The following is a 24,215-nucleotide window of genomic DNA, read 5'->3' as shown; positions in this document are numbered from 1 at the left end:
CATTCTGATCTGTAATGGTGTGTGTGTGTGCCTATATATACATATAGATATATATATATGTATAGATAGGTAAATAGATACATGTGTGTATATGTGTGTGTGTGTCGACATACACAAATACACATACTTGAACCATTCCGATGGCTTCTGAAATCCCTGAATATGGTGTAATTTATATTACAAAATGTGTTCCCGCAGTAAGCATGAGCTATGTCCTATTATGAGACATATCCCCTGAGTGAATGTGATATTTACATTGCAGGGTCCATCACTGGAGCACATCTATTGTATGCCTTACTGCACAAAATATTCCTTGAGATTACTTGTGTGTAAATGGTTTATCTTATTACAGAAACTATCCCAGGAGTAATAGTAGATGAAAATGGATGAAGGGAAACCTATCATAACAACATTTTTCCACTGGGTGAAAGCATTCTGCTGTCCTGGGAATCAAACTCGTACGGTTTAATTTAGATGTAAACCCTTTAGATTTAATGCTAGCATCATTCACAGATACTTTAGAATATTTACACACCAATCATACGGCATGCCTAGTTTATATCTTCAAAATCTATACTCTGATAACCTTTATATTCGGTTCTTGGCAGTGTCATTATTTTTATTACAATTTTGTTTTTACCAATATAATCTCATCTTTAATAGCCAATTAACTTTTACAGTACCTAAACAATTTTTAGTCATTTCAGTTTCTTCTTTTTTACACTCCCTTGCTTCTTTCTTTTACTTACTTTTATAGTTCTGTCTTGCTTTAGCACCCCTGGTACAAGTTTTAGATTTACCAAATCTTCTGCCATTAAAACCTTTTTTGTCGTTCTCTACTATTTCCTAGCTCATTTTTAGTTAAGCTAATTTTCCTTTATACCAAGTTGGGTCTCACATAGTCCAAATTCCCCAATCAGTTATGCTGAAGCATAGCTTAGAGGGGGAGGCAGGGCTTAACTCCCGGCTTACATTAAGAAAATGTATAGCCTCTTTTCTTTAAAACAACATGTACATAATTTGTTTTATATATATATATATATATATATATATATATATATATATATATATATATATATATATATATTTTTTACAATACTTTTTGCCACATTGTGTCTTCCAACTATCTGAGCAATTTTGGTAGCTACTGTTCCAGCTATTTACCTCCTATATGAGCGCGTCCCGGGGACATGCTGTGGGTGGATCAGACACTCTAGACTGGACCTAGGCATGAGTGTGTGTGAGTGTGTGTGTGTGTGTGTGTGTCTGTGTGTGTGTGTGTGTGTGTGTGTGTGTGTGTGTGTGTGTGTGTGTGTGTGTGTGTGTGTGTGAGTGTGTGCGTGTGCGTGTGTGTGTGTGTGTGTGTGTGTGTGTGTGTGTGTGTGTGTGTGTATGTGCCTTCTGTGGAAGGTTGGGCACCGGGCTGGCAACTCGACACCATAAAACTCCACTGCCAATCATGTGCGGACAGGTGATCCGCTGTGCCGACCCCTAACCGGGAAAAGCCGAAAGAAGAAGAAGAAGATGCTGTAAGTATAACATAATCAATAGAAATCTGATTTTCCTTCTTTACTTACTGGGAAAAGCCGAAAAGACAAACAACAACTTACTCCATCTTTTGCATTCTAATTTGCTTTCCTCCCTTTTCAAAGGGAGCTTTACTTAAATTACTCACTCTGCATTCCTTCTACCTTACTTCTATTCCTTTCCACTACTTTTTGTGTTTTTTTCTGACCAGCCTGTTACCTATATTGCAAACTGTTGTTGTATACATTTATATACATGCGACAAACACACACACATACACAGTATATATATATAAACAAGTTGATCTCAATACCTATGGTATGTGGTTCATGATAATTTTTACATGGACAAAATAAATAAAAACTAAAACTTGTCCCATAAAAAAACTTTAAAAATGTTTTAAGGAACTTTAACAACTTTCATGACATTATAACTTTGCTGCGTTCATCTTAAGAACAAGGCCTAAGCTGATTTATATTGATATATATATATATAGCAGTACTATATATATATATATATATATATATATATATATATATAGATATATATATATATATATATATAGATATATAGATATATATATATATATATATATATATGGGTCTAGGACATTTCACTGAAAGTCAAATTAGTGTGCACTTTTCACTGAAAGCTCAGTTCACTGAAAACTCAATTCACTGGAACACATTTCACTGAACATTATATATGGCCTTTTCCCCACTGTAGTGCGACCCTGGAGTTAGTATATATAGTAAGGGGAGGATGGGGGATGTAGCCCCCGCCCCCACATATTTTAAACATTTTGAACTATATACATGGATACTTGCAATTCATTACTCTTTTCCGAACATAATATACTTAAAATATGTGGGGGGTGACCCCCCTTACTATATATACTAACTCCAGGGTCGCACAACAGTGGGGAAAAGGCTATATATAACTTTCAGTGAAATGTGTTTCAGTGAATTGAGTTTTCAGTGAATTGTGCTTTCATTTGTGTTCAGTTATTTGAGTTTCAGTGGAATGTGCATTCAGTGAAATGTCCTAGACTCATATATATATATATATATATATATATATATATATATATATGTATATAGATTAGATATATCTATTATCACAAAAATCAAGGGAGACAGCGTGCTAAATACAAACTCAAAAACCAAAATCGAAAAAGGCACCACTGTACAAAGCAAACTGGCGACCCAGTATCCAAACACCATGCTTTAAGAACATAATACCAACCATTAATATTACCATGCATAAAAATCAAATATGTTTTTGCATAAAACAAGTTGATCTCAATACCTATGGTATGTGGTTCATGTTAATTTTTACATGGACACAATAAATAAAAACTAAAACTTGTCCCATAAAAAACTTTAAAAATGTTTTAAGGAACTTTAACAACTTTCATGACATTATAACTTTGCTGCGTTCATCTTAAGAACAAGGCCTAAGCTGATTTTCTCGTTATGTTCTTGTTCTTTGAAAGTGTTCCATCAGATGGAGCCATAGAACAAGAAATAATTCTCGATTTACCATTTTTGGAACAATGGTTTTAGCATTCAGTATTAATGTGGTGTTACACACTTCGGTTTAAAACAACGTTATTATCATTTTTTAAAATAATGTTTTTCTTAACAAGTTTGATGATTGATTATATACTTTACAACTTGATTTTAATATATGTCAACCTTAGATGTGAATGGAATGATTGCTGCCACGTTTCTATTGGTTAATTATACTTGTTTCAGTAAGTTTAAATAAAATACCAAAAATGCTGTATTCATTTGATGAAGTCTGTGGAGATAAAACAAACATGTAGTGATCAAGTTAAGTGTTAATGTGCTTTCATTTGTGGATTTAATAAAGTCTGGTATTTGGATACTGGGTCATCGGTTTGCTTTGCACAGTGGTGCCTTTTTTCATTTCGGTTTTCATATATATATATATATATATATATATATATATATATATATATATATATCTAGAGAGAGACATATAGATATGGAATGGTGTAAACATTAGCTATAGGGGATGATCACTATTGATATGACACCCTGATCCACGTACCAAAAATGGGATAAAGCAGACTATATATCTATCTCTCTGTACATATATATATATATATATATATATATATATATATATATATACACACATCTGTGTATGTATATGTGTATGTCTCCACAAACACATATATATATATATATATATATATATACATATATATATATATATACATATATATATATATATATATACACATATATATATATATATATATATATATATATATATATATATATATATATATATATATATATATATATATAGATGAGATACTTTCAGAATGCAAAATATTTTATATACCAGGACTGGGTTTTTGCTCCTTCCCCACCGTGGTAAGAACTCAGCGTTGGTTTATATAATTAGCAGGGGTTGTGAGGAGCCCACAGAGTGTGTTTTGTTTCCTGTTTTCATTGTCAGAGTTTTGTGCTTTGAAATTTTTGGGACATGACATTTTGATTTGATATTCATAGCATTCAACTTTCTGAATGTATATATATATATATATATATATATGTGTGTGTGTGTGTGTGTGTGTACATTATTGAGCTATCCCTTGGGTCTCTTGGGTGGTTTTACTTTTGAAATATCCAAATATCAGGCTATTTCAATCTTGGGAAGACTGCATTGACAGCAGTAACATTGGATCCTTACACTGTGATCAAACCCAAATGTTAAAATTTGCTAAGGGTACAGACCCACGAATGATCACTACCAGAGGTCCTACAGGTGGATCTCAGGTCTGTCATATCTAGGTTCTGGGATCCAGTGTTGCTATGCTTCTAAACGATCACCCTGCTCAACTTCAGCTTGGTATGATGGTACCTGAAATGTCAGTGGTAGTCTATGTATGTACGTATGGTTCTATGGGTATCGAATTACTTTAATGTTGAACTGAAAACACTGATAAAAAAGCTCATACACAATACTGAACACAAATAACATGAAATTAAATAATATCATGAAAGGAAATCTATTTCTTTTCTCAGTATTAACACTACTCCCCATAACATTAGCCTCAAATTTATCTGAATAGTGGCACTGTTACAAGAAGGTTCTTATGAAGGTAAGGTATATGGTTAGGGCTTAGTAAAAGGGCAGTGTGATATTTTCATAGCTGCTCTACTAACATATCAAACTATATTGTCTTTGACTAAAAAGATTTCAAGTCTGCATAAACTACAGCACTGCTGGTGATTCCCTGCTGGGTGAGGAAAGTAAACCTATATTTTTTGCGTGTGACTGATAGAGATGCTTTTACCCGCTCCATTTTGTTTTTTGTTTTAAAGGAGAACGCCACCCAAAAGTCAAGTTTTTCTTGCCATATTATTTTGCCTTTCTTTCCTACATTTGTCTCATCTTAAATGTGCCTTATCAGTTACAGATTGCCAGCATCACAGCTCAGATAAATAGTGTAGCCTGGAGTCTGAACAAAGGCAAGTCTTTCAAACTTAGCTTTCAGATGCAAATGTCTTTCCCTTTAATAAAACTCAGTGCCACAAAGAAAGAAAGAAAGCAAACATGATGTTTCTCTAACTCTTCTTACTGTCAGTATATGATTTTGCATTTTTTTCTACAGTGTACTATCTGCAAAAATTATTTTTTTCTGGAGTTGGGGAAAGAAGATTAACAGACTTTAATTCTAGCTACAGTATTTAAAACCGTGAATGCAGCACAAACCATCTCAGCCCAAGTAACATCTTTTAATCACAGGGGTCAGATTTCTCTCACTTGAACAGTGAACTACAGTTGTTACTTTGAAAAGAACAATTAATTCAACTACATTTTCAAGCCTGTCATTCAAACATTCCTTAAAATGCTCCCAATAATGAAAATCAAAGGACGCAAAGTAATTACAAATACAGATCAATGCTGACAGTGAAACGTAAGCAGTCACGGCAATGTTGTCAAGTGATGAGAGAGAGCAAACTACACTAAATGATCTCTTCGTCTTATGGATTTCTTTCTGTCCCTCTAACATGGCATCAGGAAGGTGAAAACATTGATTGTAAAGCAAAATATTGCCCGCCATGGCAGCCGCCATCAGATCATGTTGGGGTATAACAAATTAGAAAACAACAGTAACCATTTACTTTGATACAGAGGCATTAGCAATGCAGAAAGGTTCAAGATTTGCTGAAGAACATGTTTTTTTTTCAGTTTTTGGGTGTGGTTCTTCTTTAAGACAGCTGCTTGGCCTGGTGTTTTTGTTCTGTGTGAGAGATAGACACTTAATATTGTCTGCACACTTCACACATTTTTACACTGGTTAAATTGTGTTTTGAGTGATACTTAAATACACATTGAAATTCTGGGCCTTTGTCTTTGAAAATATTTCAAGCCTGCATAAACTAAAGCACCTCTGGTGATTCCCTGCTAGGTTTTCCTACCCACCCTCCCATTTGTTGATGCGTGTTTTAAATCTGGCGATTTTAAGCAGCCCACCCTACTGTAAATTGAAGTTAATAAGCTTCTCCCTTTCTCCCACCCTACTGTAAATTGAAGTTAATAAGCTTCTCCCTTTCTACACTGCTGTTGATACCTTGAATTATTTATTTGCCTTTCTTTGTGCTTATATTGAAAAGTGCATTTTGCCTCTTATTGTCTGTTCTACTCATTTACTTAACCTGAATTTATTATCTAGCTAGCTGTTGCATAAAGTAGTACATTTTTACAATATTCTAGCAAACACTTGTTTTTTACATCAACAGGTCAGTAGATTTTCCATCTAGTGCAGTGGGAGGTGGCCTGGTCTGTTTAGGTTGGAGAAACACGTGAGATTTCTGCATGTAGTTGTATTGGCTGGAGGACTTACTAATCAGCTTAATCTTGTTTTTTAGTGTCTTTATAAATTCTGTACAATTGAGTGGCTCTTGACTCATTTATACAAAGTGGAGTACTTTTACTGAAGAATCACACTTTTATAAGCTGTTTTAATTACACTGCTGTATCCATATCTTTAACTTTGTTTGTGGTAGCATTTCACTCTGGACACTCCTTTACTGTACTTTTACATTAGGAGGACTGGGATTATTCTCTAGTGCCAGTAAGTGTTTACCTGATCTACCTGAGCTGGGAAACACACAAAAGGGCTATAAGTATTTTTTTTTTTTTTACTTCTCTTATATACTGTGACTGTACTTCAGCAACTGCAAAAAAATTATACTGTCTGTTGCTGCTTTAAGTAGTTAATTGCAGCATATTACATTGTATCTGTTAGTTGTAGGGCTGTTGTAGGTAAGGACACAAAAAAATTTCTAGGTGGTCTGAATAGATACCTTGAACATATATCAGATTCATATTTTTTAGTGACTCTTGATATAGAGTCCCTGTTTACTTTTAACTCCCATGACTTTGGGATTGAGAGCATTAGAGATTTTCTGAAAAGCAAAAATGCAGAAGAGAGTAAGATCAGACTTCTGTGTGCCCTCCTTGAGATCATTTTAAAAAACAATGTTTTTTGTTTTGGGACGACTGGTACATACAGAAGGTTGGCGTAGCAATGGGCACAGCTTGTGCTAACAGCTACGCCAACCTCTCATTGGTTCAATGGGAGATGAATAATGTGCTTAGTAATAATGTCTACTGCGATTCCATCTATTGATACAAACGTTTTGTAGATGACGTTTTTCTCGTGTGACGAGATACAGAGGAGAGATTGGATGAATTCTTGTGTTATCTTAACGGCATTACTAGTTTTTTTGAAATTCACCTATAAGTACTCTGAGAAAGAAATAGACTTCTTGGATGTCAAAATTAGCAGGACATACACTAAAACAGTTTCTACTAGTCTATATAGAAAAGACGTAAGGAAAAACAATCTTTTACATCAAGGTAGCATGCACCCCAGACACGTTAAAACTAATGTATTAAAGGGCCCGGTTTATTGCATTATGCGGATACACAATGATGACTCTACTCTAGCAATAGCCCTACAGACCTTGAAAAAAGAATTTACTGAAAGAGGATATAAGGCACATATAATTGACTCAGTAATTAAGGAAGCATGGAAAGAGAGGACAGGTAGATGCAAGCCATATTACTGTAATGCATTTGTGCAGTGCCACTCTAGACTCAGCAGCAGCTGGCAGAGCCCTGTATAAACGCAAAAGCCTAGAAGCTCAGTTTTTCCCTAAACAGCTGTCAATGAAACCCTTCCAAGCTTCTCTGCTGCTCTAGGAGCAAGTCAGTTGTGCACTGATTAGTGTTGTCTTATTGATCACCCTTAGCCTACACAAAGTATAGGTCCTTCTTGTAGTCTCGCACTAGCAGCATAGTCCTATCAAATTAACCCATTCCCTTCCCTAATAAAAGATACAGTAAAACCTGCTATCATACATGGGCAGTTTCCCTCACCTCTCTGGCCAGCCTGATAGACATGGGCATTGTGAGGCAATGTGAAAGCCAAAGAAGTTGTCAGCACACACACACACACACACACACACACACACACACACACACACACACACACACACACACACACACACACACACACACACTTCCCATACTAAATAAGGACATGACACACAAAACAACATATGTAGTGAGTACTAGTAACTTACCAAAACATCATTGGACTCTCAAACGGAAACCACTTACACACATAACAATGCAAAAAACAACCACAGCACATAAAAACGCACACACCAGTGTCTTAACAAATAACCCCTTAAAGGGTTACAGCGCAAAACCTAATGTACTGGTCATAGGTGACTCCATTGTGAGACACACGGATGTTCCCCTCTCCATGCTGGATAAGAAGCATGTTACAGTTAGCTGCCTGTCAGGTGCCAGGAGCCATCAAGTCATTCAAGTACTCAAGCCACTCAACCACAAGTACCAATATGACTCCATCATAGTCCATGTGGGGGTGAATGGCTTGAAATGTACCTCATTGGATTATATGCAGAGAGACATCACTGAGCTCTCAGACTATGTGTCACAGGCAGGTATAGGCCTAGCCGTAAGCAATACTCTACCTTCTCCAAGGATGATGCCACAATACAAACAAAAAATGATTGATTTTTAACAAGTGACTTAACGCCTGGTGTTAATTCAAGGGGATCAAATATCTGTCAGCCTAGGAAGACATGGCTGACAGGCCACACTGCTTTGCCAGAGATGGTCTGCACCTGTCTCCTCTAGACATTTGGATACTGGCAAAGGCATTAGCCTTTTTTAGGCAGTGTCAAAATAACCAACCTCCCAACATAACAATATCCTCTCTAGACAAACTCAAGGTACTGCTGCTTAATGCTAGGAGTTTAAACAAGAAACTGCACTCCCTGGAAGCACTCCTCACTTTAGAAGATGGTGATAACTGTTTAATCACTGAGACATGGTTCAAAGGTGCAGAAAGCACCCTGGCCATGCAGGGCTACAATGCTTTCCATATGTTCAAACCACAAACTGAGCATGAAAGAACAAAAAGTGGAGGTGTATCCATCTTCATTAAGGATAAGTACACCTCAAGACTGGTAGCATGACTGTCTTGAGCTACTCCATGTCTAATTTATAAGCAAAGCCCCCTACCACATCATGGCTAGCTATAGGTCCCCCACCATGAAACTGTAAAAGCATACCACGTACTTTGTTCTTCAACTGGAGTCACTTCCCATACAGCCCAACACCTTACTCAAGGGTGATTTTAATTATCCTGCCATCGACTGAGAAAGCTACATGACCACAAACATGCTGGCTCAGAGGTTCTGGGACTTTGTCAATACAAATGCTCTGCAACAGCTAGTCAGGTCATCCATAAGAGGCTCAAATGTCCTGAACATAGTACTCAGTAACATGGGAGAGCACTGCACGTTCCCCGATAATGTCCTCACTAGTAAGATCAGACCATCAATCAGTCTTGTTTAATGTAATTATAAAACCAGATTCCCCATCAAGCTCAAAAATGCTTAAGAATTTTTGAAAGACAAATTACGTCCTACTAAGTGATGGTATAAGAAGTTTCAAAGTCCCCTTCAATGCAGATAACACAAAGTCCTAAGCAGAGGTTACAACAATGATCTGTATAACCATTTAAGCAGTTGTAAAATTCGGCTGTACCTGTCCAGATACTGGTCCTGCCAAAAAAAAGCCGCCCTGGTGGACTCCTACTATAAACAACCTATACAACAAGAGATAGAAATGAATGTCCAAGAACAAGAGGGAATTGGCTCTGCAGAGGAAGAACTCCCTCTCTAGCTGAAACACACAAATTAGGGATTGTGTCAAGTCCTCCAAAGCTAATTACAAAGCAAAAATAGCCTCCCTAGCTAAGGATAATCACAAAGCATTATTTAACTATGTCCAGACTCTAAAAAGGAATGCCCAGCTATCCAGTGAACTGGTTGTGGATGGCACAACCATACTCAACTGGAGGAAATAGCCAACCGGCTAGTTAACAGATTTCGTCCAAACTTCACCCACCATCCCCTCCAGTCATCCCCCAAAGTATAACTGCCATCATTCCTCAGCCTATTTTCTTTAGAGAGCAGGTCATCTTGGCACTCTCCATGACCAAAAATACAGCATCAATGGGACCAGACAACATCCCATGTTGCCTTTTAAACAACTTAAAACATGACGCAGCAGACCCACTTGGATCCCTGTTTAACCACAGCCTGCGAATTGGCTATGTTCTGGTAGAATGGAAGACAGCAACAGTAATCCCTCTGCACAAAGGGGAACCATCAACTGACCCTGGAAATTATAAGCCCATAAGCTTGACTAGCCTCATCTGCAAGGCAATGCAAAAAAATCATTATGGACCTTATTGACAAGGACGTAGGTAATCTCCAAACTCTGGACCTAACCCAGATAAGTTAAACATGGTTGACTTCTTCGAGAAAGTCACCAAGGCCCTTAACAAGGGAAAGACAGTGCATACCACCTATCTTGACCTAGCCAAGGCATTTAACACAATGCTCCACTCAGGTATTATACAGAAACTTTCCCAACTGGGAATTAACCCCTACATTACCAGATGGGTAGCCAACTGGCCAAATGACAGGACACATACTGTAAAAGTGGGTGACTTCACCTCTAGCAAAAACAGTCACCAGTGGTATACCACATGGTTCTGTGCTGTGCCCCTTACTGTTCAGAATTTATTTCTCAAAAGTCCAGGCAAACTTGGATGGTGTGTGGCTTGTATTCCAAGGGCATGTCCCTCTCCAGTGTCAGTGGTGAGGATTCAGGCTCCTTTATTACTGACCCAGCATGGGGACAACACATAGTGGTGCCCATCACATACTTGTAGCAGTGCTGCGCATCACATTTTAATTGGTTGGCAGTGGTGGGATCATCACATGCTCGCATATTGTTGAGCAGTGGTGTGGATATTGAATTCCTGTAGCCTGTAAGCACTGTCACTAAAGAAAGGTGTACTTTCAGCAGCTACACGGTAGACATTCAGAGTTTCATATCACAACAGTTTTATTTATTTACTTTTTATTATCTTAGTTAGTCAGAGAGAGAAGACAAGGATGTCAGCAGAGGATTATGGCAAGCTGACAAAGAACCAGTTACCTGAGATGCGCCAGTCTAAAGCACTGGGGCATGCCAACCTGACTAAAGGGGAAATTATTGCAGCCTTAATCACAGCAGCATCTCAGACCAACAACCAGGAAGACAACCAGACTGGCATTGGGGATGTACAGCTCCAAGAAATAGGACAGTTCAACTTTTCCTAGGAGGAGTTTAAAAATCTGTCTGGACTTAAAGAGACTTGAATTGGAGGCCAAACGTTTGGAACTAGAATCAGCAGAGAGACTGTGGTATTTGGAGGTCAAAGTAGAATCAGCGGAGAGAATGTGGCACTTGAAAGCCAAAGAAAATGAGAGACAGAGGCAACATGAAAAGGAAATGCTGACTTTTCGCCGGGGTCATCGACAGGGTCATGAAGGTAATTGGGAAGGGAGTAACTGTACCCCAGAAGGAATAAAGGTCAGTAAACTTCTCCCTCAGTACCAAGATGGTGATAATTTTGATAGTTTTAATCATCAGTATGAAAGAGTATGCAAACAGTATAATGTTGACCAAGGGCTCTGGGTACCTTTCCTCACTCCCTTACTCCATGGTAAATTGTAACTGTTGTTTTTAAATTGTCTGATACCGATTGTTTAGATTATGATCAAGTTAATCATTGTTAATTACAATGTTTTAACACCTGAAGTTTACAGAAAAAAAGTTTTGTGAGAATAGATGCAAGGCAGATGAACGTATATGTGATTATATTGCTGATGTAAGTACTTATTTTCATACGTGGGTGAGTGAGTGAGTGGCCACCACGTTTGAAAAGCTGACAGACCTTTTGGTGAGGGAACAAGCCATTAGCACTTTGTCTGAGGACATGATAATCTGGTTGTCAGACAGACAATGCAACTCTGCAGATGAGTTGGAGAAAGAAGGATACCTATATCTAGCAAGCAGGGCATCACTGCACAGGAAAGGGATGTCCAGTGCTGCACATGAATATAAGGGAACCCATAGTAAGCAGCCTAAACCACCCCGGCAGAGTCCACCAGCAACAGGGGAAGCCACTAGTTCAGGTACACAGCCAAGATCAAGGGTTAAATGTTTTAAATTTAACCATTGGGGCCATGTAACATATAGATGTCCACAGAGGCAAGGTGGAGAACAAAGGGTGGGGGAGCCACCAAGTGGGAATATCAGAATGCCAGTGGTAAGTTGTCTGGAGACAACTGGGGAACCAAACTACCAGCACAGTTTATATCTGATCTTGGTAGACGGAAACAGGCCACTGCCAAGAGAGACACAGCCTCTGATATAACCATTGTGAGCCTGAAGTGGTTAAAAAGAACCAGTACTTGCTTGGTCAGAGCTTTAGGAGGAGATTCTATTTCAGATGCCTTTGACCAGGGTTCACCTTGACTGGGAGGGTGGAAAAGGAAGCAAGCAAGTAGGTGTGTTTCAGGATATCTCTGCAGATGTCTTGGTAGGGAAAGATTTTGATAATGCAGTACCTTGTGTGAATACAGTGACATTCAGTCAGGCATGGAGACAGGCATGTGGGTCTGGTAGCCGAGAGGGGGGACCAGAGAGACTGCTCACCTGAAGCCAGGACTGGTGATGTGGCTACTTCAGGGAGGAAGCTACCCTGTAGTAGTGAGACTGAAGGTGAGCCACAGCTGCTGGTGGGTACTGATGTTCCCTTGGACAAAGTGACTACAAGGGCAGAGGTGAGTAGTAGTACCCAGACTGACAGTGAGGCACTGCTCTCAGAGGATACCAGACTTCCTGTGGAAGGAGAGCTAAGAAGAATTTCAAACAGAGAGTTGAGGCAGGCTCAGCTCTCAGACCCCATATTACAAGGCTTGAGGGGAGGTAGCTAGGGAGGCACCTGATTCTCAAGGAAAAGAGGAATCTGTATACTGGGACAAAGGGTTACTGTATAGAGAGTGGACCCTTGAAGGAAGGCTAGAAGGTGAGGTAATACAGCAGTTGGTAGTGCCCAGAGCTTACCCTCTGGCACTACTAGCCATAGCCCATGAAATTCCCTTTGCAGGTCATATGGGTATAAAGCATACCAAGAGACATATTATGCAGAATTTTTATTGGCCTGGGATTTCCAGGGATGTAACCAGGTACTGCAGGACTTGTGAGCAGCGACAAAAAGTAGACAAGACAGGAGACAAGATAAAAGATCCTTTGATGCCTTTGCCAGTGATTGAGAAGCCATTTCAGAGGGTAGCTATGGATATTGTGGGGCCTCTGAGTATGCCACGTTCCACAGGGAAGAAGTATATCCTAGTGGTAGTAGATTATGCTGCTAGATACCCTGAGGCAGTGGTTCTATCCTCCATTGAGGCAGAGAAGGTGACAAATGTTTTGCTAGAGATTTTCAGCTGTGTAGGTTTCCCAGGAGAAAATACTGACTGACAGAGGTGCCAATTTCATGTCAGACTTGCTGGCATGTCTGTGGGAGCACTGTGGGGTGAAGCACCTAAACACCACCCCCTATCACCCCAGACTAATGTTATTGTGGATAGGTTAAACTCTATGCTAAAGACCGTGATACAGGCATTTGCAGACCAGTTTAAGAGAGAGAGGGACAAATATCTGCCCCATCTGTTTTTTGCTTACAGAGAGGGACCCCAGGGATCCACAGGTTTTTCACCCTTTGAGTTGCTGTATGGGCATAGGTTGAGGGACCTCTAGATTTGATTTGTGATGAGTGGGAGAGTGAGTGTGAATCCCACAAGCAGTCTGTTGTAGAATATGTCCTAAACCTCAGGACAAGGTTTAGGGAGCTCATGGGCTTGATCTAGGAGAACCTGGCAGGAGCCCAACAGCAGAAAAAGGTCTGGTAGGACAGGAATGCTCGAATCATATAGTATACTGTGGGGCAGCAGGTGATGGTTCTTATTCCTGTCAGACACAGTAAACTGCAGGCAGCTTGGGAGGGGACCCTACAAGATGGTAATGAAGGTCAGTGATGTTAACTACATGGTAGAACTGCTAGGCAGGAGGCAGGGGCACAAATTATACCATGTGAACATGATGAAGCCTTACCATGACAGGGAGGCCCTTGTGCTGAGTATCTGCAGTAGGAGGCAGAAGGCGTCTGTGGGGGGGGGGGTCTATGGCTACAGGGAGCCAGCCAGCAAAATCTCCATTTACTATGGTGGAACTTAGGATTGTATGCATATTATATGACAGTGCAACACTGTAATGGGGTAAGCAATGCAAAGGCAGATGGAATCTCAAGACAGGGAATGGGGTAACATATTCCCAGATAGGCTTATTTCTCTCAAGCCACGTTTCTCAGGGGTCACTTGAAAAAGTAGCTTGAGTCTTCAAAGGGGTGAGAGATGTGATGTTAGGAGGTGCTGCTAGCAATGCCAGGGAGAAGTAGGTAGTGGACATATGACTTGTGCCAGCACAGACAGCTGGAATTTTGTAAATAACTGTACATCACTAGTATATCAAACTGATCCATACAGATGCTTGTGCTGAAAATGTATTTGTGAACATATACATTTAATTCAGCTACCATAATACAGGCACATTTCTCTTCATTTCAGCAAGGTGCACTGTTGATACATTTTAACACAATTAACACAAGCAAAGCTCACAGATACATTTTCAGCACAAGCATGTGTACAGATCAGTTTGACATACTAATGATATACAATTACTTAAAAAATTCCAGCTAGCTGTGCTGGCAGAAGTCATACATCCACTGTCCTACTTCTCCCTGGCATGGCTGGCAGTACCTCCTAACATCATACTTGCCCCTGATGGAAATGCTGCACATCTCTAAATCAGACTGCACAAAGGTCACTTGCTCCAGGGATATTAACGAGGCCTCTGACAGAAACAGGTCATGCTGGAGAGATAGATATATTTCCCAGAGACTGCCACTTCCCTGGAACAAGCTTCCAGTTCACGTGAAACAGAGCCCCACTCTGATCCTCTTCAAACACAACCTAAATCAATGGATGAATGTCTGCAAAATCAATTCTGTGGTGGTGCCCATGTCTCTCCAAGACAGAGGAAGTGATTATTAACTACCACAGATCCTTACCTCTGTGAATTTCACTCACATAATCACTGACAACTGAGGCAACATGGGAGAAATATGGCTATGCTTGTAAGGGCTGCCATGCTGTTAGCCTAGTAACCTTCTATGAACCTATGGACATTATTAACCACCTCTCCCCTTTCTAATACTTCTATAGCTAAGCTGCCCCTTCTTTTCATTATTTTAATTGCTAAAAATCACAAGTAATGTTACAGTATCTTTTGTGATGTAATATATCTCTCTCCTTATTATATATAAGCCTGTATCTATTTTGAATGAATGTTCAGCACTGTATATACCTATGCAAACCATGTACATGCCCTTATGTAAGCTACTGTAAATCTTTTCTCGCTCTCTTGCCTCTACCTTTCTACTACCCTCTCTCTTATACTTTGCCTCTCTTCTTATCAATATTCAGTCCTCTCTGAAATCCAAGCTTGAGATGTTCTACAATAAAATTGCTAAGTTCGCTACCAATGCAAAATACTCTTCCCACCACTGTTCCTCACTACACCTTCTAGACTGGCTCAAACTTCTGCTCTGTCTTTCATACCTACAATTAATCACAGCACACAAAATTATCTTCAAGCCAGCAGACTGCCCTGACTTTGCCACTCTACTTACCTGCTACCACCCAAACAGACATCTCAGATCGGAAAACCAACTACTCCTGAAAGTAGAAAAAACGTATCAGCTGGCCAGATACTTTGCTCCTTTACTATTGCCAAACTGTGGAATACACTCCCACCATTGATCACGGCCACTAGTAATCCAATTAGCTTCACAAAAACCCTGAAGCAACATCTTTCCTCCTTATGGCAATGCACATGCACCAGTACCACACCTCTCAAAAACCTTACTCCCTCTTCATCCACTCTTCTCACCCTTATTAACTATGTCTCTGTCTCTCACAACCTTCAACCTACAACTTTCAGTTTTTTTTTTCCTCAATACAACTTCCTTAGGCCCTCTATTGTGGAATACCTACTGAACAAAAATATTGATGATACACGCTCATAACCTGTTAATATTCATACTGTTATTAGAACCTAGGCTACTGACGTGCTACTTTACTTTGCTTAACTGAGACATATTACCTATGTATAAGTCCATATCAGTTACATTTGGAATCTTACATTGCACTGTAATTCATTTGCTATTATATCTAATTTCTCACCTTTGCCCATCTAAATGTTCCAAAGATTTTGAATTTCTCTGCTGCTGTTACTATTCTATTGTAAATCACTGTTCATGTGGAGCTTTTCTCCCTGGCCTTCCACTGAAAATGGACTCAACTCAGCCCAGTGGACCTCCGCAGTAAACAAATGCAAATAAATAAATACACACATACATAATAAAATAAATAAGTATGCACGATTACCTATATTTTGTATTCTTTCTGATATCATGTAACTATATTTTATCTATATGTCAAAAATGTAGAGCTTTTCTCTCTGGGCCTTTCAGAAAACATTTTTTTCCCAGTTGGACTTTCCTGGTCAACAAAGAAAAATAAATAAATAAATATCCCTTATGCTCCTTCATGACATGCTAAACACACACACACACACACATATATATATGTATATATATATATATATATATATATATATATATATATATATATATATATATACATATACATTCAGGTACATAAAGCTATAGATATATACTTATATAATAAATATATAATATATATACATATACATAAATATATATATATGTATGTACATGTTTTTATATATATATATATATATATAGAGAGAGAGAGAGATACATATACATGTGTATCTTTGCATGTACATCTATATATACAAAATGCTAGATGATTTTCTTTTTGGCAGTAATACCACCTAAACTGTACTGAACACCTGTATAAAAACATTTTCAAGTTAAGTATTATCATCATTGCTACAGAAAATAATGTAGTGTTTGGAACCTTGTAGCAAAATTAAGGCAGAGCAGATGAAATTTATAAAAATTAAGTTCACTGCATCCTTTGAAAAATATTGGCAATTCCTTAGACTATACCAAGTGCCTTATAATAATAACTAATTGTTTAAACAAATAAAGATGAAATCATTTACGTAATGTACTGCCCTGGGAATGCAGAAACATACAGTGTGAACCTGTAGTTCACTTCCCATCCTCTTATTCCCTATCATAAAATGATTGTATTACTATTATTATTATTATTATTATTATTATTATGTTCTTAATTGTCTTGGACTGGTTCAATATCCTTTTCAGCCATATGTTGTTGTAGAAGCACAAACAAGTACTACATGTATGTATTAAACATTCATAAACAGTTAAAAGTGCTTACTAACATAACTAAAAAAAAAACAAAGAAGACAAGAACATTACATTGTCCACACAGACTGCACTGCAGACCATGCAGCAAACGGGCTGTTAATAATGAATACTTCTATGTTTATTTGACTCCAGTAACTATGTGTGAAAGCTAGAATAAAAAATAAAAGTAGCATTTGGGATTCCACACTTAATGAATCCCCTTATCAATGGGTGATAAAATGGACGGGGATATCACTAGAAATCTGATACACTGAATAAGTATGACAGTTTAAAAATTGGCACAAGAAACAACCGAAATGCAGCTGGCAGAGAAAATTCACTCTGTTCAGATTTTGTATACCACACTAACAACCTTTAATTGTACAAGCCTTATTACTTTTTTATATTGCTAAAAATTGCTTAAAAACATACAGGACACACAGTTTATGTTTGGAAGGGTATGGCGTGGTGACAGTTAATTTACAAGGGGTTATAAATAACTGGGAACCATGCAGGACAAGCATGCAAGCTCTATGAATCAAACATACTTCCTGCACTAAACTCACGCATAATCTAGTTTTCTGTTCTTTAGATTACAAAAATAGTTGCATACCATGTCACACTGAATTAGTCAGTTTCATAAATATTCTCCTTGACCTCTTAAAATGGACTTTGTGGACTGACTGCCTTAGGTAGATCACAGACAGTAAGGTCCAAAATCGTATTCTAACAAAAAAATGAAAATATGGTACTATGAACCCTTTTCTGCAATGATACAATACTACTTCCAGTTTCTAAGCATGTAAATTTAAAGTACTAGCTCCAAGCAAGATGCAAAAGACACAGACACACACAGTTGCATTTAATCCTTTGGCAAGACATGCTGATTTTCATCCATTCTCCAGTACCTGCTTTATCTTTTTAGGGTTCACATGGGAGCTAAACCTATCTCAGCAAACAACAGGCATAATGCTGAGAGCCAATGTTGGAAGGGACAACAGCCATTACTACTTCCAGTTTCTAAGCATGTAAATTTAAAGTACTAGCTCAAAGCAAGATGGAAAACACACACACACACACACACACACACACACACACACACACACACACACACACACACACACACACACATACACACATCCATCCACCTAACAACATGTCTCTTTTGGCATGTGGGAGGAAACAAGATCACCCATTGAAAACCCATGTGGACACAATGAAGATGCACACTACACAATGTATGCAAGGCACTCCAGCCAGACCACAGGCTGGAAAACTAAGAACTGTGAGGCAGCAACACTAATTGCTGCAGCAATGTGATTTCCATCACAGCTGTATGGAATGCTAACAATTATTTTATACTGCTCTAACCATGAGAGTTCAGAACTGACTAGCAGATTTATATTGTTTCCTATAAATGCAGTGACACCTGCATATTCTTATAAAATCATTATTTTATTTATACTATATTCATCCACAAATACACATGCACAGCATTCCTTGAAAAATACTGGCAATTCCTTAGACTATGCCAAACGCCTTATAATAATAATTCACTGTTTAAACAAATGCAGATGAAACTGTGTCCTTGCCTCCCTACTGAAAAACACACCTTGGTGGTTTTCAATAACCTCAGCATTATTTAGTTCTATATGGTTTTAAAGGCACCAATGTGTGTACATTCAGTCATTAAAGCATCTTAACAGAACTAATAAACTGTCAAACAAATTGCCAGATACAAAGACATCTGAATGAGCAAATCATCTCTCTAAAGAAAGTAGAAGTTCCATTTCAGGTAAACATAAATCACAGACTTAATTATTTGCAAATACTGTACATGAAAAGAAACATGGTGTACCAGGGCAAACAGAGTACTGGGTTTTGCGGAAATGCAATAACCAGTGGGGTTAGCGAAGTTCTAGGGTTTAGGATCTATCACTGTTTGGTCAGCAATCTTGCTCCTGGCAGGTTTTAACCAGAATTCTCACTAGAGCCATGCCAGCATATATACTACTCGCTTTCTAAAAAAACAATGTCAGAATCTTCTTCCTGTCTACTAGTATATAACAAATAAAAGACATTGGCCACAAAGTGGACAGCAGGAATGTATTACTGCCACTTTAGAGATGCATGACACTTAAAAAAATACTACAGTCACATACCTTGCTCCGGATTTGCCCAGATGTAGATACTTTTCTAATTAGCCTGTGGGAGCCACCCTCCTGTTCTCCATCACTGTCTGACGAGTCGTCTCCCTCTCCTTCTGTGTGCAGCAATGTACCTGAGTCCTGTGTAGAGACAGGTACACACAAGCTACTGGGTAGCAGTTTCTCAGCCATGGTCTACAAACTGTCACTGCTGCTTTTCACCACCCAGAGAAAGCTATGTTGTCCACACTAATTTTTTGTGACCTAGACCAGTGAAATGCAAAGACCAGGAGATGGGCTATATCACAAGTACACCTGCTGGACAGAAGATGGCTGTCTGTCTTTTATTTTTGTTTTTTTTGTGCGTGTGTGTGTGTGTTAGTGATTTATGTTTGATCACTGCTTGATAGGACACATGCACTTCTTCTGCACAATAAAACTTTCAGTCGTTCTTCCTCACTGTGCTTACTAGATGCAACTAACAAAACTGCATGATGTAAAAGTCAGTTTCTTCCTCTTTCTTTTAACGCCATCACCACTGTTTTGCAACCTAACAGTCCTGTTTACTCTTCATTTTGAAAGAGATGGGAAGGAAAGAAGTTCAGTGAATGCACTTCTCTGTATTGTTGACAGGTTTGTTATTGTTATGTTGCACTGATGTAAGCTTCCATTCGTGTCTTCTCTCAGCTTGATCATTAAAGTAAGATGTTCCCAAACATCTTTACATAAAAGCATGGAAATGTTCTTACAACCTCGTACAGGTGCAAGATTAGTTTTTGTTTGGGGGGAGATGTAATTATTTACTGCAGTTAGCTGAATGAAAAAAATCGTCGTGACAGGTGGTTGCTATCGAGGTCACTAGTATCTGTTAAGTTAACTATACATCCGTTGATCCATGGCAAGAAAATCCTCTGTGACCAAACTGCGGGTCTGAATACAAACGTTATTACTAGGCGCTCACTGTCCCGAACGGGCAAGTGTTTTGTATTGTCTGGAACCTCATTCTTCGGGCAACCGACCGCCTTGTGTTGTAGTGGTAGTTCCTTACTGTAGGACTCCTCTGCTTGCTTACTTCACAGCATGACTCGGCAGAGAGCTGCTGCTCACCGCAGGTCTTGCACACTAAGACTCTCCGGCGCGTGGCCAACTGTCAGCGGATCCCATGCCCCTTTCGGTCTCGCGCACAGAGATGCGGATTCCGCATGCAGAACGTGCAGCCGCCGGAGGACCCTGCCCAGGAACGATCCAGCTGTCTAGCCGTGCCCCGTCTTCGATGGGTACACCTTGCAGAGAGAAACACAGTCTCTCCAAACAAATCGCTTTATCAGTCTGCAGCGGACCGTCCGCGCCGCAGCACTGACCTCTTTGCATTCACTTGATGATGATGTTTTTTGTATCTGCTGCTGGTGCTTCCGTACGCAGGGAGTGTGACCATCCAGCGACGCAATTGTGCTTTTAAAGGACAGCAGGGCGAAATTATAAACAGTATATCCTTAAAACTCTTTGCACACTGTCGGCTTGCTTCCTGTCTGTGGGTCGAGGTAGCCAGTGGTACCGTTTAGCCCCTTGCTGTGTAGCGTCTATTCTGCCCTGTTCGCCTTTAGCCGCCTGCTTCAGAGTATGACCAAGGTATCAACGCACGTAACCGATGCAATTTCCGATGTCAGCAGGAGCCGTTGCTGCTGCTGCTGCTGCTGCCGGATGACATTGATCCGTTACTGAGCTAGATGTCTATCTTGAGACATTGCTCTCGCCTTCCACAAATATGTTGCAATGCCCCTCATTTACAGGACTTAGTGTAACCAAACCAGAGCGGCTCCAGAAGTCTGTGTATTTTGAAGCACAACAATGCTACCAATCAAACCAGTTAAATTCTGTATACTGTATTATATATAGTACAGGTAAATTTTGTTGATTACATGTTATTCATTTCAAACAATATGTTGGTTAACTAATCTACTGGGTTTGGAGTTTCTTTTTTTCATGAAATACCTAAACCCCAAGTAAACTCGTTTTTTTAGGCTCACACAGTATTTAATATGTTCTTTTATGTGTAATTCATTCATAGTATCCCTCACCACACCTTCAGAAACTAGTTAGTAGTAACAGGTAGGCACTCCATATGCTTGCTAACACACTATCTTAGTAAATTGCAATATGCAAGTTCAGTATACCCAAACACCATTGCCTTCTAAAGGCTGACACCCTCAATGCTAATTCTAACACATTAATTTTCTACAATGAAATTCCACACTCGCTTTCTATTTGTAGTTACTCATTCCTACTGAAAAAATTCACACATGCTTAGACATATTTATACACATGCAGCATCTTCCACAAACAATAAAATATCATGACTAATTCATAAAACTCACAAAACATAATTTTTCATTTTAATATCCAGTAACTCTTCTTCATAAAAGTTAGCAACTACTGTAGAATCTGCCTATGCAAAATGAAACTGATGCAAATACAGGTTTAGTTGTGAATTATTGTCCAGTCTAGCAATTGTTTCAGCATGTATTATTTACTGTTATTTTCAATAAAGTTGGGCCAGGTCATATCAGAAAAGGGTCTCTTGGACTAGACCTTCATCTTAACTTATTATTGTATGTGTGATGCCTGTGCACTGGCCCAGCAATCAAGGAGCCTTAACCCTCGCCACTAACACCAGAGAAGGGCGTCCACATTGGGAAGGATAACAAACACACACAGATTTCCCTGAAGAGCACACAGAGATCACAGTCAGTCTTGGGCTGGTTTCTCCCTTTCTCTCCAGATCCCCAATAATACTCCCCACTGGCACAGCTATAGGATCCAGATCTCAGCCTAGTGGTCAAGCTAAAACCTCCAGCACCCTTTCTGTCCAACCAGTGCTTTGTGTCCCTGCCCAAGTAGCTAACACACACACACACACACACACACACACACACACACACACACACACACACATACACACTTTGAGATATGAGTTATATACAAAGATACAGACACTCCTGTGGAAGGCTGGCATAGGTTCTCCTATGCCCCTTCTGCCCAGACTATACGGTAGTACCACTTGCCACCAACCACTAATATCAGCTATTAATAAGGCCCTTATCAAAGGGTGTCCAATTATTATCGTGTAATATTATTACTAGTACTAATCTATGAACCTATCTATGAACCTATCATCCAATTAGTAAGTGTGACCAGAACTTTTTAAGGCTTATTGGCGTGGCTTAGCCATAGCATAGACTTGATTGTAGAGTTGAACCTCTCAACAAGACCATTAGTCTGTGGATGGTAGGGGGTGGTCTTCAGGTGCTTCACCCCACAGTACTTCCACAGACAGGCCAGCAGGTCTGACATGAAACTGGCACCTCTGTCAGTCAGTATTTTTTGGGAAACCTACCCTGCTGAAAATCTCTAACAAAGCATCTGCCACCTTTTCTGCCCCGATGGAGGACAAAACCATTGCTTCAGGGTATCTTGTAGCATACTCTACGGCCACTAGGATATACTTTTTCCCTGTGGAACTTGGGGTACTCAGAGGCCCCACAATTTCCATAGCTACCCTCTGAAATGGCTCCTTAATCATAGGCAAAGGCATCAAAGGAGCTCTCACCTTGTGTGAATATAGGTGAAGACTGCCAGCCTAGCTAAATAGACTTTTGTAGATAATTCTGTCATTTGTAAATATTAATATAAGCCACAGGCTTGCTCTCTTAAATGTGAAAAGACTGTATTGGATGGTGAACTGCAGAAATGTAACAACAGTGCACTCTGCTATAAGAAAGCTGATACGTCAAGCATTTTGGAATTCTTTGATCTAAAACATGGAGCCGTGATGTCTAGAGGGAGGCATTCTGCCTATTGTTTTGAGGCCAGAGTTAATGGCTAGGATTTACATGTATAATTTCTTTTATTGCTCTGGCTTCCTGACCAGCTGCAAGATCAAAAGGGCTGTTAACCTCTGAGTTTCTGTTAGCCTGGGAACCAAAAAGAAATAATGTAATCTGAAATTAATCAGTGGTACTGTGTTATCAATTTAAGGGCAGAAAGAATGAGAGCATTTAGCATTTTGTCTTGAGAACATTCAACTCACCACTCTGCCTGTGTTCTATATGTAAGTTTATTTTAGAATGGTGTTTTCTGTTAGATATAGCTAGGAACTAGGAAGATTAGATTAGTCTTTTTTCTGTATTGATGTCAGAACTTTTCTACTGTGTTATTTTAAGTATTTCTCTGCGATCTCTGAACTCTTGACTAGCACTGTGTAGTAAAAACTATTATCTTGTGTTTTTATTATTTATTATTAAATATTTTTAAACCTTTCAGCTGTGTCTGTTTTGTGTAGAGATAATTTAAGCTATAAGAGTACATTGCATGTATTTAGTGATATTGACCAAGCCACTCCAATAAGCCTTGACTGTTCGGTTGCACTTACCATTTGGATAATAATATTGCACAGTAATAATTGGACACCCTTTGTTAAGGGCCTTTTTAGTAGCTGATAAATATTAGTGGGTGCTGGCAAGTGCTACTACCATATAGTCTGGGTAAAAGGGGCACAGCTGGAGAACCTGTGCCAGCCTTCCCTAGGAGTGTCTGTGTGGTTTACAGGTTCATAGGTTGGTAGTAGGCTATCG

General features: G+C 39.1%; 1 protein-coding gene across 3 annotated transcripts in view; it reads right to left on the bottom strand.

Annotated features, from left to right (window-relative positions):
- The window catches only part of LOC122789976 (diacylglycerol kinase delta-like), a 1,345,205-nt gene extending 1,323,815 nt beyond the window's left edge, over window positions 1-21,390 (bottom strand). For 2 of the 3 annotated variants that reach the window (XM_044057484.1, XM_044057483.1), the window contains exon 1: window positions 19,600-21,390. In XM_044057484.1, the coding sequence (XP_043913419.1) occupies window positions 19,600-19,776 (177 nt within the window). In that variant the 5' untranslated portion in view covers window positions 19,777-21,390. The remainder of the gene's footprint in view (window positions 1-19,599) is intronic. The other variant, XM_044057482.1, reaches the window with a different exon arrangement.
- Window positions 21,391-24,215: the final 2,825 nt, after the last annotated feature.

Source organism: Protopterus annectens, chromosome 15.part0 (assembly GCF_019279795.1).
Source record: "Protopterus annectens isolate FY-2018-M chromosome 15.part0, PAN1.0, whole genome shotgun sequence".
Taxonomy (NCBI): Eukaryota; Metazoa; Chordata; order Ceratodontiformes; family Protopteridae; genus Protopterus; species Protopterus annectens.
The sequence above is the reverse complement of the archived record's forward strand: the minus strand, read 5'-3'. Positions and strand labels throughout refer to the sequence as shown.